At 53.5% G+C, this 19,324-nt stretch overlaps 7 protein-coding genes across 7 annotated transcripts; 4 read left to right on the top strand and 3 right to left on the bottom strand.

Moving 5' to 3' along the window:
- Positions 1-402: 402 nt before the first annotated feature.
- On the top strand, positions 403-2,034 carry CIT3 (citrate synthase; the record flags this gene model as incomplete). Its single annotated transcript, XM_056212993.1, has 5 exons — positions 403-447; positions 502-529; positions 589-745; positions 794-1,772; positions 1,822-2,034. The coding sequence occupies 5 exons, from the start codon at positions 403-405 to the stop codon at positions 2,032-2,034; spliced, it is 1,422 nt and encodes a 473-aa protein (XP_056073301.1).
- Positions 2,035-2,548: 514 nt separating this feature from the next.
- N0V89_004204 (uncharacterized protein) lies at positions 2,549-5,654 on the top strand (the record flags this gene model as incomplete). Its single annotated transcript, XM_056212992.1, has 3 exons — positions 2,549-3,583; positions 3,638-4,493; positions 4,558-5,654. The coding sequence occupies 3 exons, from the start codon at positions 2,549-2,551 to the stop codon at positions 5,652-5,654; spliced, it is 2,988 nt and encodes a 995-aa protein (XP_056073300.1).
- Positions 5,655-7,281: 1,627 nt separating this feature from the next.
- On the top strand, positions 7,282-7,985 carry RPS8A (ribosomal protein S8A; the record flags this gene model as incomplete). The annotated part of the gene is made up of 3 exons (XM_056212991.1): positions 7,282-7,286; positions 7,337-7,405; positions 7,454-7,985. 3 exons carry the CDS (start codon positions 7,282-7,284, stop codon positions 7,983-7,985), a joined length of 606 nt encoding a protein of 201 aa, XP_056073299.1.
- A 681-nt stretch (positions 7,986-8,666) lies between these two features.
- On the bottom strand, positions 8,667-10,093 carry N0V89_004202 (uncharacterized protein; the record flags this gene model as incomplete). The annotated part of the gene is made up of 3 exons (XM_056212990.1): positions 8,667-8,944; positions 9,015-9,304; positions 9,351-10,093. 3 exons carry the CDS (start codon positions 10,091-10,093, stop codon positions 8,667-8,669), a joined length of 1,311 nt encoding a protein of 436 aa, XP_056073298.1.
- A 1,180-nt stretch (positions 10,094-11,273) lies between these two features.
- On the top strand, positions 11,274-12,083 carry ATP5 (ATP synthase F0 subcomplex subunit OSCP atp5; the record flags this gene model as incomplete). Its single annotated transcript, XM_056212989.1, has 2 exons — positions 11,274-11,447; positions 11,562-12,083. The coding sequence occupies 2 exons, from the start codon at positions 11,274-11,276 to the stop codon at positions 12,081-12,083; spliced, it is 696 nt and encodes a 231-aa protein (XP_056073297.1).
- A 3,563-nt stretch (positions 12,084-15,646) lies between these two features.
- On the bottom strand, positions 15,647-16,212 carry BTN1_2 (battenin CLN3 protein; the record flags this gene model as incomplete). The annotated part of the gene is made up of 2 exons (XM_056212988.1): positions 15,647-15,909; positions 15,969-16,212. 2 exons carry the CDS (start codon positions 16,210-16,212, stop codon positions 15,647-15,649), a joined length of 507 nt encoding a protein of 168 aa, XP_056073296.1.
- A 57-nt stretch (positions 16,213-16,269) lies between these two features.
- Positions 16,270-17,393, bottom strand: BTN1_1 (battenin CLN3 protein; the record flags this gene model as incomplete). Its single annotated transcript, XM_056212987.1, has 4 exons — positions 16,270-16,639; positions 16,714-17,069; positions 17,225-17,238; positions 17,297-17,393. The coding sequence occupies 4 exons, from the start codon at positions 17,391-17,393 to the stop codon at positions 16,270-16,272; spliced, it is 837 nt and encodes a 278-aa protein (XP_056073295.1).
- Between the last annotated feature and the right edge of the window lie 1,931 nt (positions 17,394-19,324).

Raw genomic sequence — 19,324 nt, 5'->3', positions numbered from 1 at the left:
GGCCAGTTCAGCGCAAGTGTTCTCAAACACACGTTTCTGCACGCGGGGCAGACAGTGTTCAGCAGGCCGATGCGCCACTCGTTCGACACGGAGCGCCAGGATGTTTTGCCTGGGATAACTTTCTCCACGCCGTCGAACAGGCCGAGGATAGCCAGCAGCGCTAACCCCCATGCGTGCTTTACCGAGGGGCAGCTCTGGTGGCCGCCGCATCAACGGGACATGCAATGTCTCGTGAAGGCTAGACGCCGAGCGTTGCCGTAGATCTTTTGCTGGCTTTCTTTATAACTGCTGCTACTCACAGCTCAATTGTGCGGTTTTGCTGTTTGTTTGGAGCTTGAACGTCAAGCCAGCCTTTCCCCGCACGTAACATCCCTGCCATCCACCCCTCCCTAAGCTGCAACCATGGCGTTGAGCGCACGTACTTCAAGAGCTCTGCGAGCTGTGAAGGTGAGCTCGGAAAAGGTTCAATTCGTTCACTATGAGCTAACTGAAGCTTTCTAGCCCTCGGCGGCTCGTCCCTTTGCTTCTGGTGAGCAATTGACCCCGCAAACACCCTCTCCGCACTGCGCTAACGCATCCTACCAACAGTGCAAGCATGCAGCTACTCATCGTCCTCCGAGCCGGATCTCAAGGAGACTTTCAAGAAGGTTCTGCCTGCTAAGCGGGAGCTGCTCAAGAAAGTCAAGGCACATGCCGACAAGGAGCTCGGCGTGGTCAAGGTGGAGAACACCTTGGGTGGAATGAGGTGCGCATGCCTTCCCGCGGTTGCAATTCGCTTCTAACGTATGTGAAGAGGATTGAAGGCCATGGTCTGGGAGGGCTCAGTGCTTGACGCAAATGAGGGTATCCGATTCCACGGCAAGACCATCAAGGACTGCCAGCAGGAGCTTCCCAAGGGCACCTCCGGCACCGAGATGCTTCCAGAAGCCATGTTCTGGCTGTTGCTTACCGGCGAGGTCCCATCCGTTTCTCAGACCCGTGCACTTTCACGAGAGCTGGCTGAAAAAGCTGGCATTCCCAAGTTCGTAGAGAAGATGCTTGATGACTTCCCCAAGGACCTGCACCCGATGACACAGTTCGCTTGCGCAGTCTCAGCATTGAATTACGAGTCCAAGTTTGCGAAGGCATACGAGAAGGGTATCAATAAGGTCGACTACTGGGAGCCGACTTTCGATGACTGCATTAGTCTGCTTGCAAAGCTGCCCACCATCGCTGCCAAGATCTACCAGAACGCCTACCGCGGCGGAGGCGCGCTACCAGCTGATGTCGATGTGAATCAGGATTGGGCGTACAACTTTGCTGCTATGCTGGGCAAGTCCGGAAAGGAAAACGAAGGCTTCCAGGACCTTCTTCGTCTGTATCTTGCCCTCCACGGTGACCACGAGGGAGGCAACGTCTCTGCCCACGCCACACATCTCGTCGGCAGCGCGCTTAGCGATCCCTTCCTTTCGTACAGCGCTGGTCTCCAGGGTCTGGCGGGACCTCTCCACGGTCTGGCGGCTCAAGAGGTGCTTCGCTTCATTCTAGACATGCAGAAGTCGGTCGGCACCAGCTTTACCGAGGGCGACGTGACAGAATTTCTTTGGGGTGTCCTTAAGTCTGGACGTGTGATCCCAGGATACGGTCACGCAGTTCTGAGGAAGCCAGACCCGCGTTTTGAGGCTCTGATGGATTTTGCCGACGCGCGGCCAGACATCGCGAAGAACCCAGTCTACCAGCTTGTCAAGAAGACTTCCGAGGTCGCGCCTGGCGTCCTTACTGAGCACGGCAAGGTAAGTTCGGCAACTACTGCTGTTGACAAGATACTGACCAATCAACTAGACCAAGAACCCGTACCCCAACGTTGATTCCTCCTCTGGTGTGCTCTTCCACCACTACGGCTTCCACGAGACGCTGTACTACACTGCAACCTTCGGTGTCAGCCGTGGTCTAGGACCTCTCGCACAACTCATCTGGGATAGGGCATTGGGTCTGCCCATAGAGCGTCCCAAGAGCATCAACCTTGAGGGTATCCTGAAGCAGGTCGGCGCATGAAGCGTGGTCATGTTTGGAGAAGCGAATCCTAGAGCTTGGTAATATGTTTGTATATATCAGCCGTAAAAGGCGTTTGGGCCATGTCGAAAACGCTTCTGTCACGAATGAAACGCTTTTTTCATGTCATATGGCTCTTTGGGTGCACCTTAGACGTTGGTAGTGTGACTGCAGGGTCAAGTGCAGGATTGGTGGAGAGGCGAAACGGCCAGGATCAGGGGTACAAGGGTCCCGCTACGCTTTAGCCTCCGGAGGACGTGAGACTCAAGACAGACAGGCTGCGCTGCCACGACTTGCTGTGCGACATCTGCCCGCTTCACTGCCTCTTCTATATCCTTTCCTTTGTGATCCGAGAGGGTTTCTCTCGTTTCCGTTCTGCTCGTGGCATCATACAGCTCCATGTCTCGCCGTCGGAACGCCATCTAAGGCGCGCGCTGCCGTTGTGTCGATACCCTAACTCCCTCTACGCGCGAGCCGTCTCCTCTCTCTGATATCCCTCCTTCCTGAAATCGCGAGTATGCCTCCACTAGAGTTCCACGAGCTCCGCCGGGGCAAATACTCCAAGCTCGACGCTCCCGTGGATGACGAATCTCCCTCGCGCCCATCCTTCGCTTCGGACGCTTCCTCCTTTGAAGACCTAGAAGAATACGACCCTTTAAATTATGATGCGGGCACCCTCAAGCGCAAGAAAAGCTCCGGCGACCTGCGAACGCGCAAACCCTCGTTCAAGAAAGAGGCGGAGAAGTTTGCTCTCAGACCGAAACCGGGTAGAAGCTGTGGCATACGGCAATGGTGTTGTTGGCTCTTGGTATTCGTAACGTCAGTTATTCTACTGTTCACTGCGGGTGGGCTGTGGGCGTACAGGAGGACACTGGTGAAAGATGGCATGAGTCCGCCGTGGTACCCTACACCCAAGGGTGGTGCGGATGCGGCGTGGGCCGAGAGCTATAAGAAAGCGGCGGAGATGATTCGGCAGATGACGCTGGTGGAGAAGGTCAACATCACGACGGGTGTGGGGTGGAGCATGGGGATGTGTGTGGGCAACACAGGGCCGGTCCAGCGACTAAAGTTCCCCTCGTTGTGCCTTCAGGATGGCCCACTCGGCATACGATTCGCGGACAATATCACAGCGTTTCCGGCGGGAGTCACCGTGGGCGCGACCTGGAACAAGGACTTAATGTACCAGCGAGGAAAGGCACATGGACAAGAGGCACGTCTGAAGGGCGTGAATGTATTGCTTGGACCTGCGATGGGTCCCCTGGGGAGAATGCCTGCTGGAGGTCGGAATTGGGAAGGATTTGGATCGGATCCGGTACTCCAAGGCATCGCGGCTGCGCAGACGATCAAGGGCATACAGGATGCGGGCGTTATAGCCACCGCGAAACATTTCATTCTCAACGAACAGGAACACTTTCGGCAAGCGTGGGAGTGGGGTCTGCCAAACGCCATTTCAAGTAACATCGATGACCGCACTTTGCACGAAATCTACGCTTGGCCATTTGCTGAATCTGTGAAGGCTGGCGTAGGCTCTGTAATGTGCTCGTATAACCAGGTTAGTGATAGATCAGCTAAATATGACTCAACTTACATTACTAATTCAAAACAGGTCAATAATAGCTATGCCTGTCAAAATAGTAAGCTCATGAACGGTATCCTCAAGGACGAACTCGGTTTCCAAGGCTTCGTTCAGAGTGATTGGCTTGCTCAGCGTTCGGGTGTAGCAGCCGCCCTGGCTGGCTTAGACATGTCGATGCCTGGAGATGGTCTCAAATGGGCGGACGGAGACAGCTTGTGGGGCGCTCAACTTACGAAGGCGGTGTTGAACGGAAGTGTTCCTATTGATCGTGTGGACGACATGGTTACTCGCATTGTTGCCGCCTGGTACCAAGTCGGGCAGGACCAGTGGTCCGACGATGGGCCCAACTTCTCATCCTGGACGAATGACGAGGTCGGCAAGATTTACGAAGGAAGCCCTTCGGACAACACCAAAGGCGTTGTGAATAAGTTCATCAATGTGCAAGGCGAGGGCGACGATTTCCACGGCACTCTGGTACGCAAGATCGCAGTAGAGGGCACAGTACTCCTCAAGAACCAGGAAAGCCTTTTACCCCTAAGCCGGGATGGATGGCAGGAGCATGAAAAGGCTAGTAAGGCTGGCACGAAGTATCGTGTCGGTATCTTTGGTGAAGACGCACGCCTCAGCCGCGATGGTATTAACAACTGCCCTGACCAGAGTTGCAACGATGGCACATTGGCTTCTGGTTGGGGTAGCGGTGCCGTCGAATATCCGTACCTCATCGAGCCTCTCTCTGCGCTGCGCAATGCGTTCAACAACGACTCAGTCTACGTCACCGACTGGCCTGAGAACACTCTACCCAAAGAGAGACAAGTTATCGAGGACCAGGACCTCTGCATTGTGTTCGCCAACGCTCACGCTGGAGAGGGGTACTTGAAATGGTCAGGTAAGCACACAACATCCTGGCATGACTCCAGTAGTGATCAAGTGCTCAAGCTGACGCGTAATAGATGTTCGTGGTGATCGAAACGACTTGAATCTACAGAAGAACGGCGATCAGCTCATCCGAGACGTTTCCAGGAGCTGCGGAAAAGGCAACGGGGATGTAGTCGTAGTGATTCACGCTGTTGGGCCGGTGACCATGGAAAGGTTTATTGACCTGCCCAACGTGAAGGCCGTTCTACTTGCCAACCTCCCCGGCGAAGAGTCTGGCAACGCGCTCGTAGACCTCATTTTCGGAGACGTCAACCCCTCAGGTCGTCTTCCCTACACAATCGCCAAAACTGAGGAAGACTATGGACCCGGCAGCAAGATCAAATACCTTCCCAACCCCGTCGAAGGCCTTACGCCTCAACAGAATTTCTCAGAAGGCCTGTATATCGATTACCGCCACTTCGACAAGCAAGGAATAGCACCCCGCTACGAATTTGGCTATGGGCTCTCATACACCACTTTTCAGCTCTCCTCCCTCCTCATCTCCGGCCACGGCGGCAAAGCGCCCCTGCCTGCAGCGCGCCCATCCAACACCATCGAGCCACCTACATATCCAACCATCCTCCCAGACCCCAGATCCGCGCTCTTCCCGCCCAATTTCCACAAAGTCGAGAAATACATCTACCCGTACCTCACCTCCACCGAATCGATCCACAGATCCAAGATCCTCGCATCCCAACTCCAAAGCCCGCTTTCCGACGCCGGCGGTGGCCCAGGCGGCAATCCGGACCTCTACACCACGCTCATCACTGTCTCCGCAACCGTGACGAACATCGGCCTTGTGGCCGGCGCGACCGTGGTTCAGCTATACGTTTCCTTTCCCAAAAATTACAAAGATCCCGAGACCGGCGAGGCAATAGACTTTCCTGTGCGCGTCCTGCGCGGGTTTGAGAAAGTGCATGTGCCGGCGCAGCAGGAGGTGCCTGTCAAGGGGGTGAAAGGGAGCGCGCATGGGGGAGGTGGGAATAGGCAGGTGGTGACGTTTGAGCTGAGTAGGAAGGATCTGAGTTACTGGGATGCGGGGAGGCAGAATTGGGTGTTGCCAATCGAGGGGGAGTTTGAGATTGGGCTAGGGTTTTCGAGTAGGGATTTGCAGTTGAGGGGGACGTGGTAGGAGAGTTGAATTAATCCATGGCCATGCGATTCGTGATAGAAAGAAGAGCGGCGGGATTGCATAGGAAGGTGTTTAGGCGTTACGGAAGGGGTGTATCACGTTGCCAGTATCTACTGGCGTAGTGGATGTTTGGTAGAAATCTTCGAGTGAAAAAAGCGAGTAATCTAGTCGCAATGTTCTCATGGTCTCGTGCAAAAGGCGGCGTGATCGCTTGCAGAAACCTATGCAAGGCAGATTGGGTAATCAAAGGTACGTTCGGACGATAAGCATCTTCAATTTGCTCAGCGCTGTAACCCATACCATGTGTACTGCATGATCGTCAACAAAAAATACCGTTGTACATGATAGGCTTGTTCGTTATTCAGTGTATACTAGTCATATATGGTATTTGTTAAAAGTCTGTCTTTGAAGGCAAGGTCGCTTGCGAAATGCTCTAGGGCAAAGAAGATAGACATTTGACCGCCAAAGGTACATATTATAAGTACCAAAGAGTGCGAAGATCCAGGAAATGATGTGTGTGAAAGTAATGCAGATGGGATTTACACCTAAATCAGCTCAACAACAAGTTTCGCGACGATTGCTCCAGATGTTCAACTCTATATGTCCACCATATCCGCTTCGTTCGCCTTGTCGAGACAGTGGGCCGTCAACGACCGGCAGCATCGTCGGAATAATCACCTTCACTTACGTCTTAGCCATTGCAATTGCGTATCGTATAGGTGCCGTAAAGCGTACTCGTAGGGAACGCCACTACATGGCAACGGATTATTTCTGCTTCTTCAACCCTTACCGCATGTCACAGTAGGAACAGCGCATCGCATCGTTAGGAACAGATGGTGCCGCCGGTCCTTGCAGGCGAGTTTTCCGAGGCCACTTAGTGAATTGTTTATGGGTGTTTGGTGGATCGGGCGAGGTGATGAAAGAAGGCATGGTACGAGAGGGTAATGCAGTATGCAGAATTATTGGATGATGTGATTAATGAGTGTACGAGGAATCCCCCGAGCCGATGATTTGTGGTAGCGAGTCTAATGGCAATGGCGATCCTCCAACGCCTGCTATCGAACCGAGAGAGAAAAGTGCGGTGAAGGGACGGAGTCTCCATAAGCAAACAAAGGCTCGATGCATCCCTTCCACCCGCGTGTCCAATGTTGGTAGCAATTTGCCACTACACTACTAGTGCAGATGAAAAGGGAACAACGACGCTAACACGAGAGCTAGGGAAAAGTTTGTTCCGGCTTGGACGCCAAGCGCTCGCTTAGGCGCACACCGAAAACCTCCAGACCAAACTTCTATCCTACGACAACCCCACGCCGACACGACAACCGTTGCACTCAGAAGGCTCGACATTAGGTACGTTCTCAATAGATCGGGAGCTTCGATGCCTCGCTCCTTCGATGTCTCGATCGACCCTACCCTGCGCTGCTCGCCGATTCAACCACACGCGACCCTGTAGAGATCTAACGAAGTAATCACTACGACTTTCGACAATCTCTGTACAATTCATGGTAGCGGTGGTCACAAGGCATGGTGGCGGAGGGGAGTTTGGATGTCGAAGCGGGACTCGTTGGCACTGGAATTTGGACATCTGGCTAACTTATTCTACCAGCACTTCTGAACAACCGCAATCATGGGGTATCTACTGTCCGCACTTCCTACCAATAACAAAGGCTAACAGTTTCCAGTATCTCCCGCGACTCCCGTCACAAGCGCTCCGCGTCCGGTGCGAAGCGCGCATACTACCGCAAGAAGAGGTATGCATAAACCGATCGCTTCTAAAGTCATGTCTAACATGGCTGCAGGGCTTTCGAGAAGGGTCGCCAGCCCGCCAATACCCGTATTGGCACTAAGCGTATCCATCTTGTCCGCACCCGCGGCGGAAACCGCAAGTTCCGTGCTCTGCGCCTCGACTCCGGCAACTTCTCGTGGGGTTCAGAGGGTGTAGCCAAGAAGACCCGTGTCATCGGTGTCGTCTACCACCCCTCCAACAACGAGCTCGTCCGTACCAACACCCTTACCAAGTCCGCCGTCGTCCAGATTGATGCCGCTCCATTCCGGCAGTGGTTCGAGGCCCACTACGGCCAGTCGCTCGGCCGAAGGCGCCAGACCAAGGCCGGCGAGAAGGAGGAGGAGAAGAAGTCCAACAGCGTCCAGAAGAAGCAGGCCGACCGCTTCAAGGCCTCCGGCAAGGTCGAGAATGCTCTCGAGAAGCAGTTCGAGGCTGGTCGTGTCTTCGCCGTTGTGTCGTCGCGCCCCGGTCAGTCCGGCCGCTGCGACGGCTACATCCTCGAGGGTGAGGAGCTTGCTTTCTACCAGCGTCTCCTCAGGAAGTAGAGGATTGTCTTTGGGGATTCTTCGGTGCATCGGTCCGGTCAAAATGGTTTATTCACGTATCTGGTCTGCATAGTGCTCCGAATGGATATGGCATGAGATGCCGCTTCTAGATACCACGAGCTTATGAATCATGGGTTCTTCAGTTTAAGTGATCGCACTTTGATGATGTCTTACTAATAGGCTGCGTTCGACAATTCATCATCAGTTGGTGTCTCATGAAAAGGCAGCGCAATAAGCGACTGTTGCGCATTTGACCACTACTACGTGTGCATGTTTCACTCCCTCCTTTTAAAGCAGATTGCATTTGTGAGAAGGACCGCAACTGAGAACAAAGACATTTGGCCGCCTCACTCAATCGAAAACCCCATGTTCCAGAATTGCAGCATTTGCTCTATGTACGATCTCATTCTCGCCAGACTGCTTTGCGACCCACAGTGCTAAAGAGAAAATATGGAAATTCGAAGTGTAGATGCCCGATGTTCCTGAAATCGTGCGTGACTCTTTAACGATTAGGATAATCTTTAAGTGTCGAAAGAGTGCGAAACAACGGTAGCGCAGGGAATATCTCGAAAGTCCAATGTTCCCCATTTCTTCGACTTAGTTGTACCGCAGGATAAAAAATGCGCTTCAGAAGTTGGCGCTAGGTTGTCGAGTCGCTGAACACAAGTTTCTTGCAGTGCCTCAGCGCCCACCCCTTTTGCACATTTCAAAAGCCTCGGGCAACCCACGCTTCAGGTGGTACCTTCTGAACCGCTCTTTGGCTGCATCAGTGAGGCTCGTGTTGTCAGATGCCGGGCCGACATTGATGCTGTGCGTGGTGGGCTCAGTGAAGTCGTCATAAGCCTCGCCATCAAAAAGGACGCGGAAGTGGATCCAGCATGGGAGATGGCAGGGGTGGAGAGGTCGCGACAGAGAGGAGCCGAAGAGGGCCGCGTTGAGGTGCGTGTGGAGGCGAGTAACTAGAAGACAGTGTAAGCATACGACGACGTCCATGATATTTCTCTGCAGAGGAAAAGGAAGGACACTCACCGTACGCAACCCATTTCTCATCCTCTCCTTTACCTAGCACCTTGCCCACGCCTTTCGCTGCACTCTCCATCTCAAAAACAATGATTAACATCTCAAGCCCGCGGTACGCGTTCTTTATGTCGCCATAACCGCCGTTCAGAAGCCACTTGAGCGGATACAAGGCACGCACCCGAATGCTTAAGCTCCGCACATGGCGCGCGCACCCGCGGGGAAAGAGCGGGATCTTGTAGTCCGGTGGAGGACTCATTTCAAGGTTCGGACAGATGATTTCAAAGTTATTTTCCCCATACCTGTTCAGAGTCAGTAACCCATTACACGAACAATGAGCCCACTTACATCACCGCCCTGGCCTCCGCAAGTACCTCCTTCGACACGCGCAAGATTGCCGCATTCGCATATCGAAAGCGCGAGAACCGGACCTTGAAGCCGCCGACCGTGATCTGAGGCAGCGCGTAGGCGATTCTGGGAAGCAGCAAGCGGGCTTCTGCGTAGAGGAAAGCTTTCTCTTCGTTATGGTAGGAAGTGTGGTTTTGGCGGACGCAGACCAAGCCCGGGACCACGAGGAGCATTGAGTAGATATTCTTGCGGATGCTCAGAGGAAGTTCCAGAAATGGGAACGGCACAGTGATGGTGTTTTCGGTAGAGGTTAAGGTCGTATCGCCCAAAGCTTTGGGCTGCGCGTTGACGGCTGCATCGTCCCTGATGACGGGACGGAGAGGCTGTGAGCTGACTGGATCTTGCGTCGGTGAAGGAGGGTTCGAAGCAGCAGGAGTTTCGTCCAAGATGGAGATATCGCTGAGATCGCCAAGATCATCCAAATCGGCATATTCGGCGAGCGCAGATTCGTCCTGTTTGTTGCGATCGAGACGACATTTGTTCTTCGTTCGCGAGTCGTCGTCTTCCAAGAATCGGACAGTCTTGCCTGTTAATGGAGGCGTAAGCAGCTGGTCAGCGGCAGTGCCTCTCCACTGCTGCGGTGTAGCGGGTGATTTGCAGGCAGTCGAAGGAGGCGAGAGCTGGCCTCCTGTGGTCTCGCCAACGCGCGGTGGTGTTTTTGGACCGCTCGTAAAAGGAATCATGTTGCTCTAAGGGGGCACCCGAGGGACCGGGATGCTGGGCGATGAGGTACCTGGGGTTGCTGGAACTTAGAAGACCAGGTGGACAACGAGTGCGATATATATAGAGGCAGATAGTGAAGGTGAAGTGTCTAGAGTACGTGACGCGAATTTCGATTGGCGGTCACCAATAAGATTACCTTGGTGTCCGACATATACAAGTGAAGCAAGGCCGTTGGCTTGCAGTCTATAGTGAGGGACAGATGTCAGGTGTAGGAAAGATTACTGTCGGCCTATACCCAGCAGATATTAGTTCAGTTTGGGCCTTTCTGGGCTTACAGCACGAAAATGCGTGTATTCTACACGCGGCTCCCGGAAGGGTTCTCTTTCAGGCACTTCTTATCATGTGCTGTTAGGCAACGTTCGTGGGAATAGCTTTATATATAACTTGTTAAGCAGTGTTCTTCTAAGCCGTGATGCCTAGGATAGAACTATATAGGACGTAATATAGCTACTTAATAGCACTAAGAGCTGCGTAGTTAAATTCTACATCGCCTTCCTTACTTCTATCCTCCTACATCTTCTACACCCTTATATATATGAGCTAAATCTGAGGATACTCTAAGATAACACCTGCAAAAGCTATACCTCTCTATAAGTAGATCCTCCCACAGTTGCATGCGGAGGATTAACCCGTCTTCGGTCTTATGCGAGTTGTATTGCCATACGCAGTCCCGGAAGGGCACATTGTGTTAGCCGTGGAAAGTTTCAGGAGCTTGGACAGTCAAGAAAGAAGACACGTATCGTGAGGACAAGGATCAGATTACCGATGGACACAGCGCTTGCCGTACTGTATAACATATGAGAGTTTTTCTTTCGCAGTTTTGCGATGGATTCCAGCGAATTCGAGCACTCTTTCGAAGGAGAGAGTGTGCTAGTTGCCACTTGAAGTGTGCTGTAGCGAGCAAATCATTCGTTACAACCAGGAAGTTGAAAGGAAGAGCAACGTGGCAGCTATATTTCTCAAGTTCGTGCTGTAAGGAACAGTGTTTCATGCAGCTGCCACAACTAAAGCTCAGACCTTACCTTTCCGAAAACGCCCTAGCGCATGCTCGCCGAGCCCGGAAAGAACCTCACAAGTCCAACAACCACCCATCTCGAGCTTCCACACGCATCAGCCCGCCATCTCCCCTCCTGTCCAAATATGTTCTCTAGCCGGGCCCTCACCAGCGCCGCGCGCATCGCGGCCCCTCGCAACCCAATCGCCGCCCGCGTTGCTGCAACCCGCGCCTACGCTGCCGCCGCTGCCCCGAGCAGCTCCCAGACCAAGCCCCCCGTTGCGCTCTTTGGCATCGACGGAACCTATGCCTCTGCCCTGGTGCGTCCCCTACAATCACTCCCTCGTCCAATTGGTCCTCTATGTCCGCTCAATCGCCCCTCAGTGTTGCCAATGGCTCCCACAGCACCTGCTAATAAATTTTGCTCCGTGTAGTACACCGCTGCCGCGAAGACCAACGCCCTTGACGCGGCCGCGAAGTCGCTCGACACTCTTGGCAATGTCTTCAAAAAGGACCAGAAGCTCACCACTCTCCTTGGCGCGCCCACCCTCTCCGTGACCGACAAGCAACAGATTGTTGCGGAGCTCCAGAAGCACCTCGGCCAGGACAAGGACGGCATCATCAAGAACCTGCTTGAGACGCTGGCCAACAACAACAGACTGGGCGCGCTGGAGGGCGTCGTCGAGAAGTTCGGCCAGCTCATGAGCGCGTACCGGGGCGAGGTCGAGCTGACCGTTACGAGCGCCGCGCCGCTTGACAACCGTACCCTCAGCCGCCTCGAATCTGCCGTCAGCAAGTCGCAATACGTCTCCCAGGGCCAGAAGCTCAAGGTCGTCCCCAAGGTCAACCCTGACATTCGCGGTGGACTCATCGTCGAGATCGGTGACCGCACCATCGATCTCTCCGTCTCCGCCAAGATGGCCAGAATGAATAAGCTGCTTAAGGACACTTTGTAAATATGATTCATGGCATTACTGTGTGGCCAAACGGAGGTCGAAGGAAGAGTGGAGACGTGTATTCTAGCTATATAAGGCATTGTGCGGAAAATCTGATATACTTTGTCCATTGACCACAAGCGCTGCAATATATTGTGGATTGATTTTTTCGAGTGGTATAACGCCGGGGCATGCAACGGATGCTAAAACGCCAGATTTCTCCGGGTTCCTATATGCATTACTGAGCAGAGAAGACCAACACTGACTGATACCCTTGAACTGAAAACGCTAACCTCTATGTAAGACATAGGAAAAGATCACAATGGTTTCATTATCAACGCATTTCGGTTCGCCTTCATAGAACGCTTCATACGGACATCCCACAGCTTCCGTGTGGAATGTTCTTATGCCCCTGATATCGACAACGGTTCAGCCGTCAGAATTCTGATTAATGTATTGAACGTGCTAGGCAAGCGCAAGTCACAACTTCTTCAGGAACAGTGGAGCGGTGTCGAATTCCTCATCAAAGACGTGCAAGCCGGGCACGTAGGATGCTGAGGCCACGCTTAATTCTGAGCTTCTCCAACGCAGAACGAACAGGCGACGTGATCGCAGGATGTGAGGTTGAAATCCTTGGGATGTTATTTGCCACAGAAGGCACATCGAGCCTCCAAGAGCGATCCCGGTGAATGATGGTCGGTAGTGGAGCCTGAGCTCGGATGTTTCGTTGGAGAGGATGTGATTGCGAATGGCTCCGGTAGTTTGTCCGACGGCAGACTGCACATATGATCGTCAACGTCTGGTATATCAGGGTTTGAAATTTCAGTAAAGCTGAAAGAGTCGGCGCAGCACGTCCGCTTGACCTTCGTATTGTGAAGATCGTTGACTTCGTAGAAATCCGGTCGAGGTGGTCATCCGTCAGGCCGGTTTTTGCGGTATCAATCGATGCCTGCGTTAGTCATGTGACCGCCTCATTGTAGATGTCCAACGAGTCTTGTATCTGAAACCTGAAGTCTATCAGCAGCTCACGCTGCTTCTCACTGGTGCGTCTGGAACGTAAAGCTCTTGTAGTAAAAGAAAATCGCTAAGAATTCTCCTCTGTAAAACTGAAGCTGTGGCCGTTGTTTGCTGCATATACCAAGCCAATATTTGATCATGTATGCCAACATAGCTTGCTGCATGTGACGATTCAGCCTCGCTTGTAACTTTGACCCTGTTTTTTTATTGAGCAGATTGAGCGGTTGCGATGAAGTGTGTTCCTATCATCGGAGAAGTGCATGTCTGGCTGAGAGCATTGACAAGTCATCAGGGGTCGAAGTCGCGGATACTACGGCGCTATTCGTTCTTGAAGATGAACATGGTCTGGCCAAAGACACCCGTTCCCAGCCGTGTCTCTATGCATAACGCGCTGTTGCATGAAACCCGACGACTCTTTAGTATCGTGAATTTCACGGGTCACGCCTTTCTTGACCATCTAGAGTGTATGAGTAGATACCGATCCGAATACAGTGTTTAAGCTTGACTGACTACCTCAACCGGGTATTGCTGCTGTTCGATGTCCATTCCTCCAAGCTCTTTCATGGTGATGATGGTGGAATGCGAGTTCTTAATGTGCCAGTCCTCGGGTTTTGGATGGAAACACCAGTAGTCATAGCCCTTTTCATGCCACTAATAGCTCGCATTCGCCTTCGAGACTTGAAAATGTCTTTTGTCGAATTCGTCTCCATCATTATCGGAGATGTATTTGGAGGATCGCCGGGTACGTCGAGCGTTTCTGCTGTTTGCAACGGGCTTTACTCATTTGGTCCTGCGAAGTTTTGTTATTGACACTTTGGAGTCATCGCCGGATTCAATGATTATAGCTCGTTGACGGTTTGTAAGGGCCGGTCTGGCATTCAAAATACTATAAGGCAGATAGCAGTGATCATTGACTTTGGTTCGCTTTCGGATCATCAAATACTGAGTTCTAGGCGTAGTTTCAGCATGAGCAACGTCAGTATTAAAAATAGGGTAAAAGGCTAGACAGTCAACGTTACTTTATAGGAGATCAGTACGCCAGTACTAAAATGCTAAGTTCTGATGAACGATTGCCTCGTATGCTCACTTGCAGATACGTTCGAATATGCCTGGATGCTCCTGACAAACTTGACGCCTTGTTGCATATCATTATGGTCGTAAGGCTTCCTATTAAGACCAATCTCGATAGTATCGTTCCTATTGCCGTCGTCTAAGTCTTCTTCGCCGAAGTACTTCAGCTGAAGATGTGCAGTGACGTTTCCCCTGGGAAGCACCGCCTGACATCCCGTTCCTCATTCTTCGGTTTCTGCTGGTACTCTCCCAACGACTCTACAGATTCGGTACTGCGTGGAAATGGTCTGCTTGCTTGGCTGCCAAGCGAGGTAGGGCCATGTTCTTGTAGGACTGGGTGTGAGTGTTATGAAGCGTGAGTGGTATTATCTGTTGGCATGGTAGTAGAGCGTAGAGTCGGTGGCCCGAAACTTCCAAGCGGTCCAAGACCGGTCTCTATTCGCCAGGATATGTCTAGTGTTCTTTCGAATGTCTGACGAACAGTACCGACCTTTTCTTCGCAGAGTCTTCCGTGAATTGAATAGTTCGCATGTCTTTAGAGCAGGAAACCGCTTGATCTTGCGCGATGGGAATTGGGTAGGCCATCGGCGTTGAAGTTTTCGTAGCGCGCAACTTGATTGCATGGATGGGCTTTAGGGCTGGTAAATATCGTGTGGCTTCGGCTTCCTCTGTCATGCTGATTGAGAGCGAAGGAAACGTGATATTCATGGAGTGATTGTTGTGCATTAACTTTGAGATTCCGTTCAATCCGGGCATCCAAGAGCCGCCTGTGAAAAGCGTGTAGATCGGGTACGCGGGCAGCGAGGGCAGCGAGCTTCAAGAACATTGCCTCGTTGTCCGCACGAGCTGTTCTGAAAGGTGAAGAGAGTCGTAAGTTTGGAGGAACGGCGTGCAAAGGAAAGGTCTTGAGTATGTGCCAGATGAAATCTGTAGACTCTTTGTCGCTTGTTTCGTTTGCGGTTGCCACAGAGTCGGAGCTCGCATGCTCTTTGTAGATAGCACGACAGCGAGATCTTTGATCTTAATCCAGTGTAATAATCGTCCGAAGAATAGAGCAAGACCAGCATGTGGCTTGGTGAACCACAAACAGCCGAGGGATCTTTATGTGGCCGGTTGCGCGAATGTGTGCCGCAGCTTGCGGGAACGGCAGCCACGCTTGATCCGACACCCTTGCTTGCAACGAGGTAGTACGTGAAGAAGAAGGTTGGAATGAAGGTTTTGTGGGGCGTGAGAAGGCTGCAGCTACCCGTATGTAATTTGTTTATATACAACTAAGGACGCGACTGCTGTCACCGTGTTATTAACAGAAAGGGCAAGCGAGCTTCACCCCTGAAACGCGTTGGACGGATATTGCGAACCTTCCATACACACTCGAACACCCTCGAAACCCAGTCCGATTCCAATCAATGTGAGACCCTTAGTACACCCAGAGGCGACACAGTGCCTAGGTTACTAATCGGTGGTGCGCTGGCAGGTGCTGCATCAGAAGGGTGATTTCAATGCGGCTTACAGTAGTCGCGACCGTGCTCGACCTGCCACTTGCACAACCATAGCTCGAAAGCCATACTCACGAACCCTGCGATGCAGATACCACCCGAATCGCTCACGCTCGTCGCTCCCAGACTGAACTCCCGGTCTTCCTTAGCTACGTTGTCCGTGATCTCCGCGAACGTCGAGACGTAGACCAGGCCGCCAAGCAACCCTTCCCAGAAGATGATCACGCACACTACGTAGAAATTGGGGAGGAAGTTAAACATTGCTGGGTGCGCTGTCAGATCACAGCGAGTCTCGCGCGCCGCAGGTGAGGGAAGTGCTCACCGTGCAATGTGAGGAGGACTAGATTCGCGACTTGCAGAAAGGAGGGGACGTAAAGCTGGTGGATTCGGACGAACGGAGTAGATGATCGTGAGATGAAGACACCAACTTGATAGATAGCACCGTAGGTAGAGTAGAAGGACCGGTATTCGTCGAAGGGACTCGACGAGAGAGGAAAGAGCAAAGTAGGTGCGACGCCTTGGTTGATGGTGTACTCTGCAACATATACCAAGAGCAGCGGAAGCATGCTGGTTGATCTGTTAGACCAGAAATTTTGACTGTGTTACGGGGGAAGTATAACATACTAGGGAAAGAAGAGGCCTCTCGCGCGTCTGAGGTTGGCCTTGAAGCCCACTAATGCCGATGACCGGCCGTTACCCTTGGCTGAGGTGAAGCTGCGACCAGAAGCCGAGTGCATGGAAGAAGCTAGTAGACTCGCATTCTCAGGATGTGTATCCAGTTCGTCTTGTTCATCGAGTGCGTCATCTTCGTCAACTGCTTCATAGCCGGCATGCTGGCTTGACGATGCTCGAAGTGGGCCCAGGGGAAGTATAACGAAGAAGCTAACGAGCATTATCGCCGGTAGGAAGGAGAATGCCAGCAAGGCGTCTCGCGGACTGATCTGAAGGCTTGTTGTGAGAACGGCATAGGCTCCGGCACCGATGAGTCCGGCTCTGTGAGAGAGAGAAGCGACCGGTTAGAAATGAGCTTGGTGCGAACGCGGACCGCGACCTGCAGGAATACGCACCCTCCAGTTCCGCTACCCCAGCTCGCAAGAGCAAGATGCCCGTAGTAATGCGTCAAGCCCAAGAAGCTGAGCTCTCCTCCTCCACTGCTCAGACTAGCTAGCATGACGCCACACATCTTTATGGTGATGGATTTTGCATCTTGCAGCTGAGGTGTGAGAGCAATCACGAGCATACCGCATGCCGACAGGGCGCAAAAGCCGAGTATTCGAATGTTGTAGGGTATCTTGTGAATGAAATAGGGGGCGCAAAGCTTGGTGACGAATGAAGGTATCACGTCGGCGAGGAGGACCAGGCCTTTCGGCACGTTGGGACCTACGAGATCGAGTGCAGCAGAGAGGATGATGACATAAAGTACCTAAAAGATAGCCACGTCAGTAGAGCCCGGCGAGTAAGCTCTGCATGTAGATTAGACATGTCTGAGGCGTTTGTGCATCAAGACGAGGTGCTCTACCATGCTGGCAGAATACATGCCAAGGAAGCAAGCGGCGTGGAAGCGGGTGCACGACGTACATTGTTGATCAGTCCTAGAGGCTGTAATAAGCATCACCATAGCTTTGCCGTCCGAGGCTACACTAAACGTACCGAAGAGCCAGAAGGCCGCACACACGCGAGGATCAGCGGCGTGCAAGACGGTCTTGATGCGGGCCCAGTACAGCTCCCGGGAGGTAGAGCCAGGCATGGGGAGAGGCATGAGCGCGGAGGCAGGCTCGCAACGGCTTCATCAGCTATATCCCTCGCGGCCTGCGGGTGCGCGCGTGAGGTGCGAGGCGCGACGGCGATAAGCAATGCACGGACGCATGTGAGATCGGTGAAGTCGGGGCCACCGGACCTGCATTGATCCATGGAGGAGGCTGATCGGAAGCGTGCCGCGCAGAACGAAAAGGCGGTGGGCCCCAAACGAATGGCTACGTGCCCAGGGAGCCCCGGCTGTGGCAGCACAGGGCCTCCAGGGCGAGGAGCAGGCGATGCACGCGCGCAGTCTGCTCGTAGGACCAGCGGCAACGCATCGCACATGCTCAGTCGGGTTCGACTGTGCGTCACCGGGTCTTTGTTCGAGCAACTGGCCCGGCGGACCCAGCCGCCCGCCAGGGTGGAATTGCGGGGAGCGACCTGTGGCTTTCGCACGTCGCAAGGCTCCACTGACGCTATGACCCGAGTCCAATGCACCTGCACATGTGGATTCTCGTCTCCTCGTCGCTTCGTCGCTCTGGTTTCCTCCCAGGCGAGAAAGACGTCCCATTGGCACCGCGCCACTCTCTGTCCCCAACATGCCGGCAGAATACCTCTGTTCACACCAGTGATTCACCGCCTCGTCGAGCATTCCTCCACTTCGCGCTCGAGTACACGTCCGCAAAACCTCGTCGCTGGACAACATGGACGCCCGCCAGACGCACCCGAGCCCGTACGCGCCCATCCACAAGCCGAACCACCACCAGCCGCCGCCGCCTCCACACGGTGCTGGATATCCTCCTGCCTCCCAGCCGCAACCGCCCGTCCACGCTCCCTTCGCCGCCGACCCTTATTCCTCCGCTCGCCGCGACCCGTTCTACCCTCCCACGAACGCACAGCATGCTCGCCAAAGTAGCTATGGAGTGCTGGGTCCCGAAACCGCGCCAGCGAGCGAGAGACAACTGGGATGGGGAAATTCAGGTACGCCCCGCTTCACCTTGTGGGCTCTGCGCGTTGGTGCAACACGCGAGTTATTGCTGTCTTGGACGCTGCCGCTCCGTCTCAGATGCCTCTTGAGCAAGTCGCGTGGCCGCGAGACCGACTTGGCAGAGCTACTCTACACCGGCGAAGCTACTGCACCATTTGAGACGCGAACCAAGTGGCAAGACAGGCAACGCTCATCCGTGGCTGCGGCGTTGCAAACCGCGCTCGTCTGTACAATCCGCCTTGGAGCTGGCAATGCGCAAAAAACAGTCATGCATCATTGCTGGCACGCTAAGCGAACCTCCCCCTGCTCCACATGCTGTTCCCCTAACCGTATCGGAACTACTCTGACGATCACTTAGCGCGTCCTCATGCTGTCGATGCCTCCCATCATCACAACGGCCCTCTACCGCCGTCAATGAGCTCCTCGCACGCTACGCCAAATCAGTCGCCGTACCCCTACGATGCGTCGCGCAGACGCTCACTAGGCGGCGCGAGCCCCCCAACTCGCTATGGAGGTGAGACTACATTACGCTGTTTGCTTATATGTTCGACGCCAGCTAACCCTCGGCAGCTTCATCACATGAACCACCACCTCCACCGCCATCCTTTGCGCGACCACACATGCCACCCCCATCGTCGCCTCAACAGCAACATCAACAACACAATCATGCATCGCAGCCGCAACGCGCGCCATACGGTTCAGCTTTTGGAGGCAACCGCGAGCTCCCTGGGTTAGGCCACGCGCATCACCGACCAGGGAGCAGCATGTCTATCTCGTCCCTTATCGGAGGCGGTGAGACCGGTGCGCCCCATCAGACGTCACAATCACACCCATCACCTCCTACAAAAACGCCATCGACAAATAGTCACAGTATGCAACCACCTTCGCCAAGGCGTGGCCCTCCGTCTGGACCCAGATCAGACTTCCAGTCCTTCCGTCGTCAGCCGTCTCCA

This window comes from Didymosphaeria variabile (assembly GCF_027946475.1).
Source record: "Didymosphaeria variabile strain IMI 356815 chromosome Unknown scaffold_3, whole genome shotgun sequence".
Taxonomy (NCBI): Eukaryota; Fungi; Ascomycota; class Dothideomycetes; order Pleosporales; family Didymosphaeriaceae; genus Didymosphaeria; species Didymosphaeria variabile.
The sequence above is the reverse complement of the archived record's forward strand: the minus strand, read 5'-3'. Positions and strand labels throughout refer to the sequence as shown.